Source organism: Haliotis rubra, unplaced genomic scaffold (genome assembly GCF_003918875.1).
Source record: "Haliotis rubra isolate DU_JTF1 unplaced genomic scaffold, ASM391887v1 Scf378, whole genome shotgun sequence".
Taxonomy (NCBI): domain Eukaryota; kingdom Metazoa; phylum Mollusca; class Gastropoda; order Lepetellida; family Haliotidae; genus Haliotis; species Haliotis rubra.
Window position 1 is genome coordinate 468209 of NW_025767055.1, and position 23864 is coordinate 492072.

The window sequence follows — 23864 nt, forward strand, 5'->3', positions numbered from 1 at the left end:
CTGTTATGACCTGAGTTATGGATTGTGTTACCACCCGTGTTATGGCCTGTGTTATAGATTGTGTTACGCCCCTTGTTATGACCTGTGTTATGACCTGTGTTATAGATTTTGTTACGACCCATGTTATGGTCTGTGTTATGACCTGTGTTATAGATGTATTGCAGCCCGTGTTATGGCCTGGGTTATAAATTGTGTTACAAACCGTGTTATGGCCTGTGTTATAGATTGTGTTACAACCCGTGTTATGGCCTGTGTTATAGATTGTGCTACTACCTGTATTATGACCTGTGTTATAAATTGTGTTACGACCTGTGTTGTGGCCTGTGTTATAGATTGTGTTACAACCTGTGTTATAGCCTGTGTTATAGATTGTGTTACGACCTGTGTTATGGCCTGTCTTATGGATTGTGTTACAAGCCGTGTTATGGCCTGTGTTATAGATTGTGTTACAACCCGTGTTATGGCCTGTGTTATAGATTGTGTTACGACCTGTGTTGTGACCTGTGTTATAGATTGTGTTACAACCTGTGTTATGGCCTGTGTTATAGATTGTGTTACGACCTGTGTTATGGCCTGTGTTATGGATTGTGTTACAAGCCGTGTTATGGCCTGTGTTATGGATTGTGTTACAACCCGTGTTATGGCCTGTGTTATAGATTGTGTTACAACCCGTGTTATGGCCTGTGTTATAGTCTGTGTTATGGACTGTGTTACTACCTGTTATGGACTGTGTTACGACCTGTGTTATGGCCTGTGTTACGACCTGTGTTATGGCCTGTGTTACAACCTGTGTTATGGCCTGTGTTATGGACTGTGTAACGACATGTGTTATGGAATGTGTTACGACCTGTGTTATGGCTTGTGTTAGGACATGTCTTGTGGGTTCTGTTACGACCTGTGTTGTGACCTGTGTTATTGATTGTGTTACTACCTGTGTTATGGCCTGTGTTATGACCTGTGTTATAGCCTGTGTTATGACCTGTGTTATGGCCTCTGTTATGACCTGAGTTATGGATTGTGTTACCACCCGTGTTATGGCCTGTGTTATAGATTGTGTTACGCCCCTTGTTATGACCTGTGTTATGACCTGTGTTATAGATTTTGTTACGACCCATGTTATGGTCTGTGTTATGACCTGTGTTATAGATGTATTGCAGCCCGTGTTATGGCCTGGGTTATAAATTGTGTTACAAACCGTGTTATGGCCTGTGTTATAGATTGTGTTACAACCCGTGTTATGGCCTGTGTTATAGATTGTGCTACTACCTGTATTATGACCTGTGTTATAAATTGTGTTACGACCTGTGTTGTGGCCTGTGTTATAGATTGTGTTACAACCTGTGTTATAGCCTGTGTTATAGATTGTGTTACGACCTGTGTTATGGCCTGTCTTATGGATTGTGTTACAAGCCGTGTTATGGCCTGTGTTATAGATTGTGTTACAACCCGTGTTATGGCCTGTGTTATAGATTGTGTTACGACCTGTGTTGTGACCTGTGTTATAGATTGTGTTACAACCTGTGTTATAGCCTGTGTTATAGATTGTGTTACGACCTGTGTTATGGCCTGTGTTATGGATTGTGTTGCAAGCCGTGTTATGGCCTGTGTTATGGATTGTGTTACAACCCGTGTTATGGCCTGTGTTATAGATTGTGTTACAACCCGTGTTATGGCCTGTGTTATAGTCTGTGTAATGGACTGTGTTACTACCTGTTATGGACTGTGTTACGACCTGTGTTATGGCCTGTTACGACCTGTGTTATGGCCTGTGTTACAACCTGTGTTATGGCCTGTGTTATGGACTGTGTAACGACATGTGTTATGGAACGTGTTGCGACCTGTGTTATGGCTTGTGTTAGGACATGTCTTGTGGATTCTGTTACGACCTGTGTTGTGACCTGTGTTATTGATTGTGTTACTACCTGTGTTATGGCCTGTGTTATGACCTGTGTTATGGCCTGTGTTATGACCTGTGTTATGGCCTCTGTTATGACCTGAGTTATGGAATGTGTTACCACCCGTGTTATGGCCTGTGTTATAGATTGTTTTTGGACCTATGTTATGGCCTGTGTTATAGATTGTGTTACGCCCCCTGTTATGACCTGTGTTATGACCTGTGTTATAGATTTTGTTACGACCCATGTTATGGTCTGTGTTATGACCTGTGTTATAGATGTATTGCAGCCCGTGTTATGGCCTGTGTTATAGATTGTGCTACTACCTGTATTATGACCTGTTATAGATTGTGTTACGACCTGTGTTGTGGCCTGTGTTATAGATTGTGTTACAACCTGTGTTATAGCCTGTGTTATAGATTGTGTTACGACCTGTGTTATGGCCTGTCTTATGGATTGTGTTACAAGCCGTGTTATGGCCTGTGTTATAGATTGTGTTACAACCCGTGTTATGGCCTGTGTTATAGATTGTGCTACGACCTGTTGTGGCCTGTGTTATAGATTGTGTTAAAACCTGTGTTATAGCCTGTGTTATAGATTGTGTTACGACCTGTGTTATGGTCTGTGTTATGGATTGTGTTACAACCTGTGTTATGGCCTGTGTTATAGATTGTGTTACGACCTGTGTTATGGTCTGTGTTATGGCCTGTGTTACGACCTGTGTTATGGCCTGTGTTACAACCTGTGTTATGGCATGTGTTATGGACTGTGTAACGACATGTGTTATGGAATGTGTTACGACCTGTGTTATGGCTTGTGTTAGGACATGTCTTGTGGGTTCTGTTACGACCTGTGTTGTGACCTGTGTTATTGATTGTGTTACTACCTGTGTTATGGCCTGTGTTATGACCTGTGTTATAGCCTGTGTTATGACCTGTGTTATGGCCTCTGTTATGACCTGAGTTATGGATTGTGTTACCACCCGTGTTATGGCCTGTGTTATAGATTGTGTTACGCCCCTTGTTATGACCTGTGTTATGACCTGTGTTATAGATTTTGTTACGACCCATGTTATGGTCTGTGTTATGACCTGTGTTATAGATGTATTGCAGCCCGTGTTATGGCCTGGGTTATAAATTGTGTTACAAACCGTGTTATGGCCTGTGTTATGTGTTACGAAACCGTGTTATGCCTGTGTTATAGATTGTGCTACTACCTGTATTATGACCTGTGTTATAAATTGTGTTACGACCTGTGTTGTGGCCTGTGTTATAGATTGTGTTACAACCTGTGTTATAGCCTGTGTTATAGATTGTGTTACGACCTGTGTTATGGCCTGTCTTATGGATTGTGTTACAAGCCGTGTTATGGCCTGTGTTATAGATTGTGTTACAACCCGTGTTATGGCCTGTGTTATACATTGTGTTACGACCTGTTGTGGCCTGTGTTATAGATTGTGTTAAAACCTGTGTTATAGCCTGTGTTATAGATTGTGTTACGACCTGTGTTATGGTCTGTGTTATGGATTGTGTTACAACCTGTGTTATGGCCTGTGTTATAGATTGTGTTACGACCTGTGTTATGGTCTGTGTTATGGCCTGTGTTACGACCTGTGTTATGGCCTGTGTTACAACCTGTGTTATGGCATGTGTTATGGACTGTGTAACGACATGTGTTATGGAATGTGTTACGACCTGTGTTATGGCTTGTGTTAGGACATGTCTTGTGGGTTCTGTTACGACCTGTGTTGTGACCTGTGTTATTGATTGTGTTACTACCTGTGTTATGGCCTGTGTTATGACCTGTGTTATAGCCTGTGTTATGACCTGTGTTATGGCCTCTGTTATGACCTGAGTTATGGATTGTGTTACCACCCGTGTTATGGCCTGTGTTATAGATTGTGTTACGCCCCTTGTTATGACCTGTGTTATGACCTGTGTTATAGATTTTGTTACGACCCATGTTATGGTCTGTGTTATGACCTGTGTTATAGATGTATTGCAGCCCGTGTTATGGCCTGTGTTATAGATTGTGTTACGACCTGTGTTATGGCCTGTGTTATAGATTGTGTTACGACCTGTGTTGTGGCCTGTGTTATAGATTGTGTTACGACCTGTGTTATAGCCTGTGTTATAGATTGTGTTACAACCTGTGTTATGGCCTGTGTTATGGATTGTGTTACGACCTGTGTTATGGCCTGTGTTATGGATTGTGTTACAACCCGTGTTATGGCCTGTGTTATAGATTGTGTTACAACCCGTGTTATGGCCTGTGTTATAGATTGTGTTACGACCTGTGTTGTGACCTGTGTTATAGATTGTGTTACAACCTGTGTTATAGCCTGTGTTATAGATTGTGTTACGACCTGTGTTATGGCCTGTGTTATGGATTGTGTTGCAAGCCGTGTTATGGCCTGTGTTATGGATTGTGTTACAACCCGTGTTATGGCCTGTGTTATAGATTGTGTTACAACCCGTGTTATGGCCTGTGTTATAGTCTGTGTTATGGACTGTGTTACTACCTGTTATGGACTGTGTTACGACCTGTGTTATGGCCTGTTACGACCTGTGTTATGGCCTGTGTTACAACCTGTGTTATGGCCTGTGTTATGGACTGTGTAACGACATGTGTTATGGAACGTGTTGCGACCTGTGTTATGGCTTGTGTTAGGACATGTCTTGTGGATTCTGTTACGACCTGTGTTGTGACCTGTGTTATTGATTGTGTTACTACCTGTGTTATGGCCTGTGTTATGACCTGTGTTATAGCCTGTGTTATGACCTGTGTTATGGCCTGTGTTATGACCTGTGTTATGGCCTCTGTTATGACCTGAGTTATGGAATGTGTTACCACCCGTGTTATGGCCTGTGTTATAGATTGTTTTTGGACCTATGTTATGGCCTGTGTTATAGATTGTGTTACGCCCCCTGTTATGACCTGTGTTATGACCTGTGTTATAGATTTTGTTACGACCCATGTTATGGTCTGTGTTATGACCTGTGTTATAGATGTATTGCAGCCCGTGTTATGGCCTGTGTTATAGATTGTGTTACGACCTGTGTTATGGCCTGTGTTATAAATTGTGTTACAAACCGCGTTATGGCCTGTGTTATAGATTGTGTTACAAGCCGTGTTATGGCCTGTGTTATAGATTGTGCTACTACCTGTATTATGACCTGTTATAGATTGTGTTACGACCTGTGTTGTGGCCTGTGTTATAGATTGTGTTACAACCTGTGTTATAGCCTGTGTTATAGATTGTGTTACAACCCGTGTTATGGCCTGTGTTATAGATTGTGTAACGACCTGTTGTGGCCTGTGTTATAGATTGTGTTAAAACCTGTGTTATAGCCTGTGTTATAGATTGTGTTACAACCTGTGTTATGGTCTGTGTTATGGATTGTGTTACAACCTGTGCTATGGCCTGTGTTATGAATTGTGTTACAACCCGTGTTATGGCCTGTGTTATAGATTGTGTTACAACCCGTGTGATGGCCTGTGTTATGGATTGTGTTACAACCCGTGTTATGGCCTGTGTTATAGATTGTGTTACAACCCGTGTTATGGCCTGTTATAGATTGTGTTACAACCGGTGTTATAGATTGTGTTACAACCCGTGTTATGGCCCGTGTTATAGATTGTGTTACAACCCGTGTTATGGCCTGTGTTATAGATTGTGCTACTACCTGTATTATGACCTGTTATAGATTGTGTTACGACCTGTGTTGTGGCCTGTGTTATAGATTGTGTTACAACCTGTGTTATAGCCTGTGTTATAGATTGTGTTACGACCTGTGTTATGGATTGTGTTACAACCTGTGTTATGGCCTGTGTTATAGATTGTGTTACAACCCGTGTTATGGCCTGTGTTATAGATTGTGTTACAACCCGTGTTATGGCCTGTGTTATGGATTGTGTTACAACCCGTGTTATGGCCTGTGTTATGGATTGTGTTACAACCCGTGTTATGGCCTGTGTTATGGATTGTGTTACAACCCGTGTTATGGCCTGTGTTATGGATTGTGTTACAACCCGTGTTATGGCCTGTGTTATGGATTGTGTTACAACCCGTGTTATAGCCTGTGCTACGTCCTGTTTTATGACCTGTGTTATGGCGTGTGTTACTACCTGTTTTATGACCTTTGGTATGGCCTGTGTTACGACCTGTGGTATGGCCTGTTACGACCTGTATTAACACCTGTGTTATGACCTGTATTATTACCTGTGTTATGGCCTGTGTTACGACCTGTGTTATGGCCTGTATTATAACTTGTATTATGGACTGTGTTCCGACCTGTGTTATGGCCTGTGTTACGACCTGTTTTATAACCTGTGTTATGGCCTGTGTTACGACCTGTGTTATGGACTGTGTTCCGACCTGTGTTATGGCGTGTGTTACGACCTGTGTTATTGCCTGTGTTACGACCTGTGTTATTGCCTGTGTTACGACCTGTGTTATTGCCTGTTGAACGACCTGTGTTACGACCTGTGTTATTGCCTGTGTTACGACCTGTGTTATTGCCTGTGTTACGACCTGTGTCATTGCCTGTGTTACGACCTGTATTACAACCTGTGTTACGACCTGTAATACAACCTGTGTTATGGCCTGTGTTATAACCTGTGTTATGGCCCGTGTTACGACCTCTGTTATAGATTGTGTTACAACCCGTGTTATTGCCCGTGTTATAGATTGTGTTACAACCCGTGTTATGAGTGAGTGAGTGAGTTAAGATTTTAAGTCACATCGGCAATATTTCAGCCATATCGTGACTAAAGCAAGTTATAAATAAACTGAGGGGCAAAAGAAACGTCCCCGATCATTTTTGTATCATAAAATGATACAAACACGTGCAATTCAATGTTGAAATGTTTGATATAATTTTTGAACATATTATGCAGACTGTCATTACAGGACAATTGAAACAATTTGCTGTAAGTAGAGTTTTTGTGACGTTTTTCACAGGAGGTTCAAATGTCCGGTTTTCGATCATGACAACACATGCACATCAGTACTGACAGAGTGTCTTTGAGTGTCCAACTCCTCAGTAGCGAGTGTGTCCACCTCTTGCAGCGATACATGCTGCCACACGACGTCGTGCAGAGTGCACAAGACGTCTGATCACGTGATGTGGGATGCGACGCCATTCTTCCTGTAGAGCTTGAGCCAAAGCGTTTCTTGTCTGTGGGGATGTTGACGTTGCTTAACCTGACGGCCGAGATGATCCCATAGGTGCTCAATAGGTGATAAATCGGGGATCTTGCTGGCCAAGGAATGACGTTTACGTTGTTGTTGTTCAGGAAGTTCCGGGTAACAACAGCAGTGTGGGGAGTAGCGTTATCCTGCTGAAACAACACGCCTGGATTCTGCTGGAGGAAGGGTAACACGACAGGTCGTAAAACAACATCAATGTATCGACGGGCATTCAGGTTTCCCTCTATCACCAACAAGTCAGTCTTCCTCTCGCCACAAATCTCCCCACACCATCACACTACCGCCGCCAAACGTCTCAACTTCCTGAACGCAACAACGTGCTGTGCGTTCGTTCCGACGTCTGTAGACTCGTACCCGACCATCAGCTTTGTTCAACTGGAAGCGGCTCTCGTCACTGAAGAGTACCTGGCGCCAGTTCCGCGGCTGCCACTGCCGAACTCTACGTGCCCAAGCCAATCGACGACGTCGATGTTCACGCGTTAACGTCACGCCCGGAATGGTCTGTAGGCTCTGATACCGAATCGGCGGAGTCGTCTGGATATGGTCCTTCTACTGACTGGATGGGTAAGGCTGGTTGTTGCTGATGACGTCACAGTCAGGAATCTGTTGCGCAAGTGAAGCACCCGTAAATGGCGGTCTTCCTGAGGGGTGGTTACGGGTGGCCTCCTGTCCTAGGCCTGTCTGCAGTCCGACCTGTTGTTCTGAAGCGTGTCATCAGTCTGGTGATGGTTTTCTTGCTGCAACCCATGATTCTTTGCAACGTGACTGTGAGAAGCACCCAGCTGCAACATCCCAATAGCTCGTTCTCTCTGTTCTGCCGTGAGTCGAGGCATGTTCTTTGTGTCCAACGTATTGAAGTGATGAATTCGAACAGTCGAGCATAATTTTTATACTGTACTTTCATACGGGTATGTTTCCACAGAAGCATGCAAAAAACGTGAATAAAAGCAATTTTCATGCTTACAAAAAACTCCACGTGGATTTCCTTTCTGTGAAACGTGGGGATGCGTTCGGGAGATGTGTTCCTAAATAAATTTCCGTCATAACGAAAACAGAAGAAATGTTTTTTACAATTTTACTTTGGGGACGTTTCTTTTGCCCCTCAGTTTATATTAACAATTTAAGTGAAATTATAAAATTCTGCCAACGAAGGACAGTAAAACAACTAGATTATCACAGATATATACGTAAAACTAGTAATTGAATCTAAAACATTTTAACTATAGGGGACAACACAATATAAAAAAGGGCTATAGATCGCTAACAACTAAAGGTAGATCACCATACTAGGGACCATGGGGACTTACAGTACATTTGCTTCCTGCATGGGCCCTAGCTGGATTTACATCATCCCCTCAGCTGTTAGCAATTGAGATATATCTATCCATACATTAAAATTACACATATTCTACGATTAAAAAAACGGAAAGTTGAAATTTACTTTGAATGTTTTGGGACTTACGTACCCTCTCAGGAGGACAATAATTTTACAGTACTTTAACCCCCCTCGAGCATACCGCCACAACCCGTGTTATGGCCCGTGTTAAGGCCTGTGTTACGACCTGTGTTATGGTCCGTGTTAAGGCCTGTGTTACGACCTGTGTTATGGCCCGTGTTAAGGCCTGTGTTACGACCTGTGTTATTGCCTTTGTTATGGATTCTGTTACAACCTGTGTTATAGCCTGTGCTACGTCCTGTTTTATGACCTGTTTTATGTCCTGTGTTACGACCTGTGGTATGGCCTGTGTTACGACCTGTATTAACACCTGTGTTATGACCTGTATTATTACCTGTGTTATGGCCTGTGTTACGACCTGTGTTATGGCCTGTATTATAACTTGTATTATGGACTGTGTTCCGACCTGTGTTATGGCCTGTGTTACGACCTGTGTTATGGCCTGTATTATAACTTGTATTATGGACTATGTTCCGACCTGTGTTATGGCCTGTGTTATAACCTGTGTTATGGCCTGTATTATAACTTGTATTATGGACTGTGTTCCGACCTGTGTTATGGACTGTGTTACGACCTGTGTTATGGCCTGTAGTTATAACCTGTGTTATGGCCTGTGTTACGACCTGTGTTATGGACTGTGTTCCGACCTGTGTTATGGCCTGTGTTACGACCTGTGTTATGGACTGTGTTACGACCTGTGTTATTGCCTGTGTTACGACCTGTGTTATTGCCTGTGTTACGACCTGTGTTATTGCCTGTGTTACGACCTGTGTTATGGACTGTGTTCCGACCTGTGTTATGGCGTGTGTGACGACCTGTGTTTGTGCCTGTGTTACGACCTGTGTCATTGCCTGTGTTACGACCTGTATTACAACCTGTGTTACGACCTGTAATACAACCTGTGTTATGGCCTGTGTTATAACCTGTGTTATGGCGTGTCTGACGACCTGTGTTATGGCCTGTGTTACGACCTGTGTTATGGATTGTGTTACGCCGGTGTTATACCTAGGCGAGTGCTTTCTACTGACACGGTTTTTTGCATTTTTTCCTCAATGCTAAGTTCCAAACATAAATATATCAAGTTTGACCACAGGCGGATTCCCACCATCGTCAAAATATACACTCAAACGCATAAGGTGGTTTGGGGAACATTGGACTCATGTAGCTGCGGCAAAATCAATACAAATACAGCGTGTTTACCGTAGGAGAAATGAGCATTTTTCCCCTAATTGCATTCGACAGGTCGACAGAGGTAGTGTCATGGTGTGGGGTGATATATCCAGCACACAAAGATCTGATTTAGTGGTGGTTCAGGGTAATTTGACAGCAAATCGTTACATCAACGAAGGCCTTGCACGTCACATGCTTCCGATTATGGACCGACAGAGGGAGTTGTTCCAGCATGACAACGCTACTGCACATACAGCACGCGTCACGGTCCGCTTGTCAATTCGAACGTCAATGACTTGCCATGGCCTTCCCGATCACCAGATCTAAACCCGATAGAACACCTATGGGATGAACTCAGTCGACGTTTAAGTCAACGTCAAAACACGCCTCAGACACTCCCACAACTGACCATCGCATTGCAGGAAGAGTGGGGAAGAATTCCGCAAGAGCGACTTCGTCGACTTATCCAGTCTGTGCCGAGACGTTGCCGAGCAATAATTGCTGCCAATGGTGGCCATACAAATTACATGAAAAAATTGTTCTCAAACTAATGCAATACATTCTTCTAAATATCGCTTATGCGTTTCTTTGTTTGAAGAGTGAGGAAACAAATATGCAGTCTGAAGCGAGAAATTAATCATAATGTCCCGCAACTGTGAATGGATTGAACTTAAGTACAACTTAACTGACAAAGGTTGAATCAGTGAAGATCCGTGTTAGAATTGATCTTCAGCAACCCATGCTTGTCGTAAGAGGCGACTAAAGGGATCGGGTGGTCAAGCTCGCTGACTTGGTTGATACATGTCATCGTATCCAAATTTTGTAGATCGATGTTCATGCTGTTGATCACTGGATTGTCAGGTTCAGACTCGAGTATTTACAGACAGCCGCCATATAGCTTGGATATTGCTGAGTGCGGCGTAAAACAACAAACAAGCAAACAACTTAGTTGACGCAAACGTTGTATTTCGAAAGTATCAACACTGATATGCACACTTGTATAATTACAATAGAAAATGACGTCATTTAATGAATGTAGCTGATACAGTAGTACAAAATCTGGAAGCGTCTGCTATGACGTCACACCTCCTACCGGGGCGGTGGGGTAGCCTTGTGGTTAAAGCCTATTCCCCACATGGGTACAATGTGTGAAGTCCATTTCCGGTGTCCCCCGCCGTGATATTACTGTAATATTGATAAAAGCGGCGTTAAACTAAACTCACTCACTTCCTCCTCCTACCTTTACACAGCCGATCTGGCGCAGGCCAACTCCATCAAAGGCTGTCTTCATGGCATTACATTTAGTCAGGGCTGGGTCGGAGGTTACACAGAAACGGGCTGAAACAAATACACATACAGATACTCAGACATTATCGGTCACGTCACCCAGAAGGCGACATGTCATCTATAAAGGGAAACCTGACTACGTCATGTGTCCAAACACAGTGACGTGGGAACGCTTCTGAAAAAACGACACATTTCACACTGCCACACTGCACCCCATACAACCTCACCACATCACACACTGCCACACTATACAACATACAACCTCATCAAATCAAACACTGCCACACTACACAACATACAACCTCACCACATCACACACTGCCACACTACACCCAATACAACCTCACCACATCACACACTGACACACTGCACCCCATACAACCTCACCACATCACACACTGACACACTACACCCCATACAACCTCACCACATCACACACTGACACACTACACCCCATACAACCCCACCACATCACACACTGCCACACTACACAACATACAACCTCATCAAATCAAACACCGCCACACTACACAACATACAACCCCACCACGTCACACACTGCCACACTACACCCCATACAACCCCACCATATCAAACATTGCCACACTACACACTACACAACATACAACCTCACCACATCACACACTGCCACACTACACCCCATACAACCCCACCACATCACACACTGCCACACTACACAACATACAACCTCATCAAATCAAACACCGCCACACTACACAATATACAACCTCACCACATCACACACTGCCACACTACACAACATACAACCTCATCAAATCACACACTGCCACACTACACCCCATACCAACTCAATCCATCTCACACACTGCCACACTACACCCCATACAACCTCACCACATCACACACTGACACACTACCCCCATACAACCTCACCACATCACACAATGCCACACTACACCCCATACAACCTCACCACATCACACAATGCCACACTACACCCCATACAAACCAACCACATCACACACTGCACCCCATACAACTTCACCCACATCACAATTGCTACCACTACACCCCATACAACCTCACCACATCACACACTGCCACTACGCCTGGCCTCACATACAACTCCTCACACCACATCACACATTGCACCCACACATCAAAACAACAACACACACTGCCACACTACATCCCATACAACCTCATCACATCACACACTACACCCCATACAACCTCACCACATCACACAATGCCACACTACACCCCATACAACCTCACCACATCACACACTGCCACACTACACCCAATACAACCTCACCACATCACACACTGCCACACTACACCCCATACAACCCAACCACATCACACACTACCACACTACACAACATACAACCCCACCACGTCACATACTGTCACACAACACACCATACAACCTCACCACATCACACACTGCCACACTACACCCCATACAACTTCATCATATCACACATTGCCACACTACACAACATACAACCTCACCACGACACACACTGCCACACTACACCCCATACAACCTCACCACATCACACATTGCACCCCACACATTCAAACAGCCAACACACACTGCCACACTACACCCCATACAAACCCTCTACCACATCACACATTGCACCCCACACATCCAAACAACAAAACACAATTCCACACTAGTAATTCTACAACCACCTCACATCACACACACTCCTCTACACTATACACCCTATACAACCCTCACCACATCACACACATGACACACTACACCCTATACAACCTCTTTTACCATCACACATCGCCACACTACACCCTGTATACAACTCCTCTGACTATAAGACATCAAACACTACACCCTATACAACTCTCACCATATCACCTAATGCCATACTCATAATTCCTATACAACCTCTCATCTACATCAAACACCACTGACACACTATACAAATATACAACTCACCATATCACACACTGACACACTGCACTCCATACAACTCTCAATCCACATCACACTATACACCCCATACAACAACCCTACCACATCACACACTGCCACACTACACCCTATACAACCTCACCACATCACACACTGCCACACTACACCCTTATACAACTCTCACCATATCACACACTGCCACACTACACCCCATACAACCTCACCACATCACATACATGCCACACTACACCTCTATACAACCTTACTACACATCACACACTGCTATACACTACATACTATACAATCCCTACCCATATCACACACTGCCACACTTACACCCTATATACAACTTCATCATATCACACATTGCCACATAACACACTACACACACATACAACTCCTCACCACGTCACACACTGCCACACTACATTCCATACAACCTCATCAAACCAACACACTGCCACACTACACAAACATACAACCCCACCACGTCACACACACTGCCACACTACACCCCATACAACCCCTACCATATCAAACATTGCCACACTACACACTACACAACATACAACCTCACTACCATCACACACTGCCACACTACACCTCCATACAACCCTACTCATATCACACACACTGCTACACTACACAACATATATACCAAATCATCAAACACTGCCACAATACAATACATATTGTACCTCACCACATCACATACACTGCCACACTACACCAACATACAACTCTCATCAAATCACACACTGCCACACTACACCCCTATACCAACTCAAACCATCTCACACACTGCCACACTACACCCTATACAACCTCACCACATCACACACTGACACACTACACTCTATACAACCTTACCACATCACACATTGCCACACTACACACCCATACATAACTCCTCACCATATCACACAATGCCACACAAGCTACACTATACAACCTATACAATCACACACTGGACACACTACACCCCTATACAACTCTCACCATACATCACACACTGTCACACTACACACCACATACAACTCTCAACATATCATACACACTGCCACACTATAATTCCCTATACAACCTCACATCACACACTGTCACATTACACCCAGCCACATACAACTAATAACACACACACTGCACACTACAATCCTATACAACCTCACTAAATCACATCATACACTACACCCCATACAACTCTCACTCATCACATCTCACTACACTGCTATACAACTCACCATATCACACATACAATGCACACTACACACCTGCATCACAACTCTCACATCACACACTCATACACTACTAGCACTCCTATACAACTCTCACATACTAAGCATCACACAATGTCACACTACACCCTATACAACCTTATAAATCACATATTGCTACACGCTACACTATACAAATATACAACTCCTCACCACTGTCACATACTGCCACACACAAACACTTCTATACAACTCTCACCACATCACACACTACACCCCATACAACTTTCTCACCATCACACATATTGCCACACTACACTTCTATAAAACTCTCACCACGTCACACACTGCCACACTACACTGAATACAACTCACCACATCACACACACTGCTTACACACTACACCCTATACAACCCCTCACCACATCACACACTGACACACTACACCTATACAACCTCACCACATCACACACTGACACACAACACCCCATACAACCCCACCACATCACACACTGTTACACTACACAACATACAACCTCATCAAATCACACACTGCCACACTACACCCCATACAAACTCAATCCATCTCACACTCTGCCACACTACACCCCATACAACCTCACCACATCACACACTGACACACTACACAACATACAACCTCACCACATCACACACTGACACACTGCACCGCAAACAACCTAACCACATCACACACTGTCACACTACACCCCATACAACTTCACCACATCACACACTGACACACTACACCCCATACAACTCACTCACATCACACACACTGACACACTACTCCCCATACAACTCACGACATCACACAACAATACACTACATACAATATACAACTCTCACACATCACATAATGCTACACACTACACCACATACAACTGCTACACATCACACACTACACCCCATACAACCTCTACACATCACACATTGCCACACTACACCCCATACAACCTCACCACATCACACACTGCCACACTACACCCCATACAACCTCACCACATCACACATTGCACCCCACACATCCAAACAACAACACACACTGCCACACTACACCCCATACAACCTCACCACATCACACAATGACACGCTACACACCATACCTCACCACATAACACATTGCCACACTACACCCCATACAACCTCACCACATCACACACTGACACAAGCACCCTATACAATATCACATCACACACTGACACACTACACCCCTATACAACTCACCACATCATCACACACTGTCACACTACACACCACATACAACTCTCATATCACACATTGCCACACTACACCTCATACAACCTCACATCACACACTGTCACACTACACCCCATACAACCTCACATCACACACTGCCACACTACACCCCATACAACCTCACCAAATCACACACTGACACACTACACAACATACAACCTCACCACATCACACACTACACCCCATACAACCTCACCACATCACACATTGCCACACTACACCCCTTACAACCTCACCACATCACACACTGCCACACTACACCCCATACAACATCACCAAGTCACACACTGCCACACTACACCACATACAACCTCACCACATCACACACTGCCACACTACACCCCTTACAACCCTACACCACATCACACACTGCCACACTACACCTATACATCACAACTCAGCACATCACACACACTACACCTGCCACTTTACCAATACAACCTCACCACATCACACACTACACCCTAAACAACTCTCACCACATCACACACTGCAAACCACACCAAACCACATCACACCACACTACACTACACAACACCACATCACACCACACTACACAACACCACACACTCATTCACACACTACATTACACCACACCACACACCACACAACACCACACTACACTCACAACGCCACAATACACCACCACACTACATCACACCACACTCACACTACACACACACCCCACACAATCACATCACACACCACACCACATCACACCACACTACACTACACAACACTACACTACACACAACAGTACACACATATCACAACACCACACCACACCGCACTACACCAACACCCACACTCACACACAACAGTACACTACATCACACTACATCACACACACCACACCACACCACACCACACCACATCACCACTACACCACATCACACAACACCACACCACACTACACAACACCACACACACCTTACACCACACACTACACACACACCACACTATCACCACACCACACCACACAACACCACACACACACCACACACACACCACACACACACCACACCACACCACACCACACCACACACACCACACACACATCACACCACACACACATCACACCACACCACACCACACCACACCACACACCACATCACACACACACCACACTACACACTCACACCACACCACACCACACACACCACACACACACACCACATCACACCACACCACACAACACACACCACACACATACACCACACCACACCACACCACACACACACCACACACACCACACCACACACACACATCACACCACACCACACCACATCACACCACACACACACCACACCACACACACACACCACACACACACACTACACCACACCACACCACACCACACCACACCACACCACACTACACCACATCACACCACACCACACCACATCACACCACACCACAATACACTACATCACACACCACACACATCACACCACACCACACCACACCACGCCACACCACACCACACACTACACATCACACCACACACCACACCACACCACACCACACACACTACACCACATCACACCACACTACACCACATCACACCACACCACACCACACACACCACACCACACACCACACCACACCACACCACACCACACCACACCACACCACACCACACACACACCACATCACACACTACACCACACCACACCACACACCACACACCACACCACACCCACATCACACCACACCACACCACACACTACACTACATCACACCACACTACACCACACTACATCACACCACACTACACCACATCACACCACACTACGTCACATTACACCACATCACACCACACCACACCACACCACACCACATCACACCACACTAGTTGTTCAGGGCAATGATATTTTATCGCAATGTTTATGGCACAATGAACAAATTCTCTTGGATAAAAAAACATTCGTGTACCAACACTACGCTAAAATAGGTATAACATATGTAAATGACTTGATAGATACTGATGGAACAATCTATACATATCAAAAGTTTTACGAGCAAACTAGTAAATACTTAAAACGAACATCTTAGAATATGCAAGCCTAGTAAGAGCAGTCAAACAATATTATAAAACATACAACATATCATTTGGAGAAAAACTTGAATTACCATTTATTCTTTATTACATACAGGACATCTTTAAAACTAAGAAAGGCTGTAGGTCATATTATGATATACTTATTCCAATTTCAGACTCTGCTATGTATAGCTATAAAAAGAAATGGGAAGATGAACTTGAAACAGATATAAGTGAAAAAGAATGGAAATCCTATCAAAAGATTATATTTCGAGCTCACACAAACTCAGAATTTAGATGGTTCCAATATTCTCTAGTGCATAGAATCTTATCCAAAAACCTACTTTTGTTTAAGATGGGGTATGTAGAGAGTAAGTTATGCTCATTTTGTAAAAACGCACCAGAAAGCGGAATTCATCTCTTTTACGACTGTCCAATATCTAAAAACATGTGGAATCAATTTTCCAATTGGATAATAACAAAAACAGATATCACATTGAATATCGATAAGAAGAAAATCATATTTGATTCTCTGATAAAAGGAACGATGTCCTTAATCTCCTGATAACAGTTGTCAAATTTACTCTTTTTAAAATACGAATATATACTTGTACACCAAGTTTCGATACGATAAGAGTTTACAATATCGAGAGAACACATGCCATCTCTTCTTGTACTTTTACCAAATCTATTTGATTTTGGTCTGATTGTCACCATTTGTTTGATTAATACTAACGTCCCATTTCCCTACACTGTCATTTGTTATAATATGCTTGCCAAACTCTGTATACAAACGCATGGTTATATTTGACTGTTACTTGATGTCATGGTGTTGTACCCAAAAAAAACATGAATAAAAAAATATAATAATAAAAAATAAAATGTTATGGTTGAAAAAATAAATAAATAAATAATTGTGTGTGTGACCTAGCCAATGGAAGCATGCGAATGTTATGCCCCTATTCAAGAAAGATGACCATTCGGTTGTATCAAATTAGCGCCCAATTTCACTTATTAGTTGTGTTGGGAAGTTGTTTGAAAGAGTTGTGTTTAAGCATGTTTATAATTTCTCTGTGTCAAACGATTTGTTATACAAATATCAGTGTGGCTTCCGTAAGAGGTCATTCTACTGTTCAACAACTTGTACAAATTTATAATCAAATTTGTACATCACTCGGTAACAAAGAATACTATTGTATGGTCTTTTGCGATGTATCAAAGGCCTTTGATAGAGTTTGGCACAGAGGGCTTATGCTTGAATTAGAGATGTATGGAGTCAGTGGAAAACTCCTTGATTGGTTTAATAGTTATGTAACTGATCGCAATCAATCAGTCTTTGTTAATGGGTCGCTATCCGAGCCTATGGTGTTGAAAGCAGGAGTTCCCCAGGGATCGGTTTTAGGCCCATTTCTGTTTATTGTGTATGTAAATAAGGTAGCTGATAAGCTACATTGTATAACTCGGCTTTTCGCTGACGATACTTCACTGGGAACTTTATCAAAGGACAAACAAGTGATGGAAATGAAAATCTAGAAATATTAAGCGATTGGGCAAAGGTCTGGTTAATTTCTTACAATCCGGAAAAAAACTGAAACTATATTATTTACTTTGAAAGATGGCCGAAAAGACATTAATTTGAAGTTTGATAACTGCAATATGAAAATAGTCGATTTTCATAAACATCTGGGTTTAATCTTCACGTCTAACGGGAGTTGGCATCATCATATTGAAAACATTATCAAAAAGACATCTAAAATGATTGGAGCATTTCGGAAATTAAAGTTCCTACTAAATAGGACAACACTAGCGAAAATATATCAGTTTAAATATGAGGCAGTTTAAACCATGATTAAAACCATGATAAATCCAACAGAAACTCACAACTACTTTGATTTAAATTTTAGGACTAGATTTTGTCAAATCGTCCATTGTCGCCTCAAGCTCGGCTGTAGTGATCTGAACGCAGACAGATATAATCGACATATATCAGAAACAGCTAAGTGTTCATGTGGTCATTATAACGAAGACGTCATTCACTACCTTTTTACATGTCGGAACTATCAAACTTTAAGAACAACGGTGTATTTTTATATTCAAGGATACGATGTGAAAACTACGTTATACGGTAACGGCGCATTGGATAACTCAACAAATTGTGACATTCTCAAATCATTACACCAGTTCATTTCTAAAAGTAAGCGCTTCCAGTGATTATCACCTCTACATATACATGTATATTCAATGCAAGACAAGATTTATATAACTTGATTTTCTGCTGCAGCTCTTTTCGTTGCTAGGCACAACCAACACCATAACCAAATATTTATTATTCAATAATTTTTCTGAGTGTAAATTTGTCTCAGTATTATTCTTTTCTTGTCGGACTATTTCAATTATGCATCCAGCTATATTGGAACCGTGTACTGGAGCGACGTTTATATAAGCCACTAGGCTTGTTCGTCTATCCAGGTTTCTGCATTGACGGAATAAAAATATGTTTAAACCAAAATATATCCTGTATTTATAAGGCCACACCTTGAGTACGCATGCGAGGTATGGGATGGACGTTTGATTGAACAAGTTAATAGATTAGAAAAACTTCAACTTGAAGCAGCGCGCATAGTTACTGGTCTTCCAAGGTATGCATCTTCCAGTTGATTGTATTATGAAACAGGATGGGATTTACTTTCTGAGAGAAGGAGAAGACGCAAATTAACATTATTTTATAAAATTCAAAAAGGTCTGACACCAGTTTTTCTTCAGGATTTACTCCCACCTGTAGTAGGCAACCAGACAAGTTATGAGTTAAGAAACTCCAATAACTTTAGTCAACCATATACAAGACTGAGGTACTCAACGTCATCTTTTATTCCATCAACAGTTAAAGTGTGGAATAATATTCCCTTAGCTATTATAAATTGCGACTCTGTTGCATCGTTTAAATCTTATATCCACGTGAAGGAAAAATGCGCACCTATATATTATTAATATGGAATAAGGAAGTTCAATCTTATGCACACTAGATTAAGATATATGACGAGTACACTTACTCATGATTTATATAGAATAAATGTAAAAATGACGCATCATGTCAGTGTGGCCATAGATGTGAGAATGTTTTTCATTACTTCCTTGAATGTCCATTGTATACTATTCAAAGACATAAACTGTTAAAATCTTTAGAACATATTGTCAAAAATAGAACACAGATTGATATTAATCTAATCTAATCTATATCTCTCAAACAAAACGCTTTCTCAGTTAACATCTGTTGTACATATCCTAGCCTATGTCTGTCACTTGTGTACTTTGTTGTAAGATGAATTGTGTAATTATCAGGAGAGGGCTTTTCTAAGTTGGATAACTTGTGCCCAATCCTTTTCTTGAATGAATAAAATATGTTTAAAACAAACAAAACCGGTACACTGACACGTTTTCTGATACATGTACACAGAACGGGACCAGTCCCTGAACAATGTTCAAGTGTGTATTTGTTATTATGAAGTAGGGCGACCTTGCTGTCTTAACAAGCGTGCAATGTCACTATGTGGAGAAACAACCGTCGTTATGTTGATAATGTGTTCTGAAAATAGAGTGTCTCTTGAACAGGTGTGACAACTTACAATGTGCTCTGATGTGCATCTTGACTAGAAGGCCAATCTGTATTGAAATATGAAGCCGGGGTTTTATTAACTACGCAATTCGTGGGCCCTTCACACGCATATGTAGCTACTCCCTCGACGAACTGTTTGTTGAATGTATACTTCTGTCAGAGATAGTACTTTGGTACACTTTAGTGCGTGCGTGCGTCCATGTGTTCGTTCGTGAGTGAGTGAGTCAATAGCGAATCAAGCACCAGTTTCATACACATGAAATAATATCTCCTGTAGTTATGTCCCAAAACAATTATGTTATTTGACATGACAATCCGGGTTTTTATTCTAACCTTAAGCGCAAATCAAACTATGAGCAAATCTTTGACCCAAAACAGATAGTCAACTCAACACATGTAATTGCTGGAATTGTCATGCATTACCTCAGAAAATCAGTTGCGGTAAAATGTCACAAAACACTTCCTGGAACTGGAACAACATTTTTAGGCTATCTAGCATCCATATGTGTTTTTATGGTTCAGAAAAAGAAACCCTTTCCATAATCATACGAAATACATGCATATATCCATTTTGTAACAACCCGTGAGGATCCAGGTGAGAATTGGCCGTCAGTAACCCATGCTTGTCGTAAGAGGTGACTAACGGGATCTACACATGTTGTTGATCACTGGATTGTCTGATCCAGACTCGATTATTTACAAACCGCTGCCATGTAACTGGAATACTGTTGAGTGCGGCGTTGAACATCTAACCAACCTTTGTAAAGTTCTCACGTTAATACATAAAGAATCTCAAAGAAGTGTCTTTTGATATGAAATATATCTCCACGAGTTGATAAAGTTACACCTATCCGATGCTTGCCGAGTGTTGATATATTTGATATCAGGAGACACGAGGGTGAGATTCCATTTATCAACAAAAAACACTCTTCATTAGTTTTCAATGAAAAAATGTACTTCTCTGAACATGGTACTGCCATTAGACTTGCAGTGCAGTGGTGTCATAGCATTGTGACGTCATCAGGTTTTTGACGTCATAGCATTGCGAGTCATGTAATTGATGACGCCAGGGCATTGCACAAAACCTACTGTCAAAACGATACCTCCTAGTAGATATCGTTTGATGTCACACAATCAATACCTGTTGTGGAACAGTTTGGATGATGAAGTAAGACATGTGACATGTTCATCCCTATTTTAGAAACTATACGACACAAGCTGCCCCAACAATAACAACATGATGGCTGAAGTTTATTGCTCTGGGAAAACGTGTAATTCAAAACCTGAATTGCACAATACAGCGCCAGCCAAACTTCCCGGTCCTCGCGTCGGACGATGAACGTCACGTTTGTCATACGATACAGGTCACACTGACCTTGAAGTTCCGACTACATTGTTTTAAATAGGTCATACGCGCGTTCAGGGCCATCACCAGAATGTATTGCTCATGTCTTGTGTATCCCACTTAGGTTGTTTTTTGTTTAATAACATATTGACACCAAACAGGTTTCGCCGTGGTGCTGTGGTGGCCGTGAAGTCGAAACAACTAACAAATGTATATCCCTTTTAATTCATTATTTGGAGGGGCGGTGGGGTAGCCTAGTGGTTAAAGCGTTGGCTCGTTCGAATCCCAACATGGGTACAATGTGTGAAGCCCATTTCTGGTGTTCCCCGCCGTGATGTTGCTGGAATATTGCTAAAAGCGGCGTAAAACCAAAACTCAGTCAGTCAGTCATTATTTGGAACATTGAAAGCTAAATGATTTTGTGTTGCGCATTGGAATACTAATATAATATGAAACTGAACGTGCATAACTTGTCGTGTATCACAACTTATGTCTATAGGGACACGTATAGCCCGTTTGACTTTGTTTAAGACCGATGAATTACTCACTAACACAAATCTAATAAATGCAACAAAATCAAACTTTGCACAGTCACATGAAATCAACAGACCAACTCTGATGATTTGTCTCATAATTTTGAACACCCGAATAAAAAAGTTGTTTAACAAACGATCATTATTTTGTTGTCACTTTTCGCTGTCTCTTACGAGGGAGGACCACTTGCTGGTAGAACAGCCAGCTGAGCGAGTTGTAAGTGTGAAATTGAAATTTCAGTGCACACGCTTGTTGATTACCCCACAAGGGCCCACTTGACTGACATTGTATTTTTTTTAAAATAGTAACACTTCAATGATTGCACTATGATTTAGATCTAACAGTGATGTCCTTTTATTTGCAATTCAAATGGTTTGTCGTATGTCAGTCGTCTTTGCAGTGTTATTGTATAGCAATTGTTTGGTGTTGTCAGAGCAAAACACGTCAACAACGATGAACAAATCTCTATATAAAGGACCTGCGTTTCAAGTGTGTTCAGCATTATGAATCTCTCAAGCGGTATCAGCATGTATATAGTTATAAACGTGTTACATTTCAAAGACTGAACTACTTTGATATATCCTTCTTTGTCGGCACCCTTGAAGAGCCACGTCCTCGTGGTGGGTGCTGGGTAATGCTAAGAACTCTTCAAACCCGTTTGGACCGGCGGACATATTTGTCCTCAGCACCCCATTGCTGGTCGTTAGACCGAATTGGGCAACCTGTTTGTCCTGGGTTGGGCCCCTGTGTCGGCGGAGGACGGGATTTTGGTGGTTGAAGGCAATCGGAGCCTTGAGCCGTTTTCCTTTTGCCGAACACTCCACTTCGGCCCTTACTTCATCAAGACGGGTGGTAGAATTGGCCCGATTCTATCAATCGGCGCTGGTCACGC

General features: G+C 42.5%; 1 protein-coding gene across 1 annotated transcript in view; it reads right to left on the reverse strand.

Annotated features, from left to right (window-relative positions):
• Window positions 1–23864, reverse strand: part of LOC124286186 (melanotransferrin-like) — a 44318-nt gene that overhangs the window by 15257 nt on the left and 5197 nt on the right. The window contains 1 exon segment of the mRNA XM_046722531.1: window positions 10974–11071. Coding sequence (XP_046578487.1) covers window positions 10974–11071 — 98 coding nt within the window.